At 60.3% G+C, this 3261-nt stretch overlaps 1 protein-coding gene across 1 annotated transcript in view; it reads left to right on the forward strand.

Moving 5' to 3' along the window:
* Window positions 1-64: 64 nt before the first annotated feature.
* Window positions 65-3261, forward strand: part of LOC108510440 (matrix metalloproteinase-14-like) — a gene marked incomplete at both ends in the record, with an annotated part of 10244 nt that continues 7047 nt past the window's right edge. The window contains 2 exons of the mRNA XM_017840118.1: window positions 65-178; window positions 2458-2761. Of these exons, the coding sequence (XP_017695607.1) occupies window positions 65-178; window positions 2458-2761 (418 nt within the window). The remainder of the gene's footprint in view (window positions 179-2457; window positions 2762-3261) is intronic.

The following is a 3261-nucleotide window of genomic DNA, read 5'->3' on the forward strand; positions in this document are numbered from 1 at the left end:
TATTTTGGGTTATTTTGGGCTGTATTTTGGGCTATTTTGGGTTATTTTGGGCTCTTCCCCCCAGGGGCTTTTCCTCCACGTCACCAACCGGCAGCACTTCGGGCACCTCCTGGTGACCCACGGCTACAACACCTCCCGCAGGCACCCCGAGCTCTGGGAGAGGACCCGCAACCCCTGGGTACCAGTACACACCAGTATAGACCAGTATAAACCAGTATAGACCAGTATAGACCAGTATAAACTAGTACAGACCAGTATAAACCAGTACAAACCCTGACCATCCCCTTCACCCCGAGCTCTGGGAGAGGACCCGCAACCCCTGGGTACCAGTATAAACCAGTACAGACCAGTATAAACCAGTACAGACCAGTATAGACCAGTATAAACTCGTACAGACCAGTACAGACCAGTATGAACCAGTACAAACCCTGACCATCCCCTGCACCCCGAGCTCTGGGAGAGGAGCCGCAACCCCTGGGTACCAGTAAAAACCAGTACAGACCAGTATAAACCAGTACAGACCAGTATAAACCAGTACGGACCAGTATGGACCAGTATAGATCAGTATAGACCAATATAGACCAGTACAGACCAGTACAAACCCTGACCATCCCCTGCACCCCGAGCTCTGGGAGAGGACCCGCAACCCCTGGGTACCAGTACAGACCAGTATAAACCAGTATAAACCAGTATAGACCAGTATAGACCAGTATAAACCAGTATAGACCAGTATAAACCAGTATGGACCAGTATAGACCAGTATAAACCAGTACAAACCCTGACCATCCCCTGCACCCCGAGCTCTGGGAGAGGAGCCGCAACCCCTGGGTACCAGTACACACCAGTACAGACCAGTACAGACCAGTATAAACCAGTACAGACCAGTGTAAACCAGTACAGACCAGTATGGACCAGTATAGACCAGTACAGATCAGTATGGACCAGTATGGACCAGTACAGACCCTGACCATCCCCTGCACCCCGAGCTCTGGGAGAGGAGCCGCAACCCCTGGGTACCAGTATAAACCAGTACAGACCAGTATAGACCAGTATAAACCAGTATGGACCAGTATGGACCAGCATAGATCAGTATAGACCAGTACAGACCAGTATGGACCAGTACAAACCCTGACCATCCCCTGCACCCTGAGCTCTGGGAGAGGACCCACAACCCTTGGGTACCAGTACAGACCAGTATAAACCAGTATAAACCAGTATAGACCAGTACAGACCAGTATAAACCAGTATGGACCAGTATAGATCAGTATAGACCAGTACAGACCAGTATGGACCAGTACAAACCCTGACCATCCCCTGCACCCCGAGCTCTGGGAGAGGACCCGCAACCCCTGGGTACCAGTACAGACCAGTATAAACCAGTACAGACCAGTATAGACCTCCCAGTTCCTTCCCAGTCCCTCCCAGTTCCTTCCCAGTCCCCCCCAGTTCCCTCCCAGTCCCTCCCAGTTCTTCCCAGTCCCCCCCAGTCCCCTCTCAATCCCCCCCCAGTCCCTCCCAGTCCCTCCCAATCCATCCCAGTTCCTCCCAGTTCCCTCCTACTCCCTCCCAGTCTCCTCCTAGTCCCTCCCAGTCCCTCCCAGTCTCCTCCCAGTCCCTCCCAGTNGGCTTGGGATCACCCTGGGACCACCTTGGGACCACCTGGGGGTGACCTGGGACCACCTGGGACCACCTTGGGATCACCCTGGGACCACCTTGGGACCACCTGGGGGTGACCTGGGACCACCTGGGACCACCTTGGGATCACCCTGGGACCACCTTGGGACCACCTGGGGGTGACCTGGGACCACCTTGGGACCACCTTGGGGTGACCTGGGACCACCTTGGGACCCTCTGGGATCACTTGGGGGTGACCTGGGACCACCCGGAGAGGGGTTGGGACCACCCTGGGGCCACCTTGGGACCCTCTGGGACCACCTTGGGGTGACCTGGGACCACCTTGGGGCCACTTTGGGGTGACCTGGGACCACCTTGGGGTGACCTGGGACCACCTTGGGACCACCTAGGGGTGATTTGGGACCACCTGGAGAGGGGTTGGGACCACCCTGGGACCACCCTGGGACCACCTTGGGGTGACCTGGGACCACCCTGGGACCCTCTGGGACCACCCTGGGGTGACCTGGGACCACCCTGAGACCACCTGAGAGTGACTTGGGACCACCTTGGGACCCTCCGGGACCACCTGGGGGTGACCTGGGACCACCTTGGGACCCTCTGGGACCACCTTGGGACCCTCCGGGACCACCTTGGGGTGACCTGGGACCACCCTGGGACCCTCTGGGACCACCTTGGGACCACCTTGGGACCACCTTGGGACCACCTTGGGGTGACCTGGGACCACCCAGAGAGGGGTCGGGACCACCCGGGGGTGACCCGGGACCACCCCCCGTGACCCCCCCCCCCCCCCCCCCCCCCCCCCCCCCCCCCCCCAGCCCCCAGAACTACACCCCCAAGGTGGGCGAGGCCGGCACCGCCCGCGCCATCCGCCGCGCCTTCCGGGCCTGGGCGGCCGCCGCCCCCGCCCTGCGCTTCCGGGAGGTGCCCTACGGCGCCATCCGGGCCGGCGCCGCCCCCCAGGCCGACATCATGATCCTCTTCGCCGAGGGCTTCCACGGCGACAGCACCCCCTTCGACGGCGAGGGCGGCTTCCTGGCCCACGCCTACTTCCCGGGCCCCCACATCGGCGGCGACACCCACTTCGACGGCGCCGAGCCCTGGACCGACCGCAACGACGACCTCAGCGGTGAGCGGGGCTGCCGGGACCTGGCTGGGGGCAGTTGGGGGTGGGTTTGAGCTGCCAGGACCCGACAGAGTCGTGGGGGAGCTCTTTAATCTTCCAGGACCTGATTGTGGGCGTTGGGGTGGGTTTGAGCTGCCAGGACCTGACTGTGGTCGTTGGGGTGGGTTTGGACCTTCCGGGACCCAACAGAGTCGTGGGGGAGCTCTTTAATCTTCCAGGACCTGATTGGGGTCGTTGGGGTGGGTTTGGACCTTCCTGGACCCGACAGAGTCATGGGGGAGCTCTTTAATCTTCCAGGACCTGACTGTGGTCGCTGGGGGTGGGTTTGAGCTGCCAGGACCTGGTTGGGGTCGTTGGGAGTGGGTTTGGACCTTCCAGGACCCGACAGAGTCGTGGGGGAGCTCTTTAATCTTCCAGGACCTGATTGTGGTCGTTGGGGTGGGTTTGGACCTTCCTGGACCCGACAGAGTCATGGGGGAGCTCTTTAATCTTCCAGGACCTGA

This window comes from Lepidothrix coronata, unplaced genomic scaffold (assembly GCF_001604755.1).
Source record: "Lepidothrix coronata isolate B3197 unplaced genomic scaffold, Lepidothrix_coronata-1.0 Scaffold897, whole genome shotgun sequence".
Taxonomy (NCBI): Eukaryota; Metazoa; Chordata; class Aves; order Passeriformes; family Pipridae; genus Lepidothrix; species Lepidothrix coronata.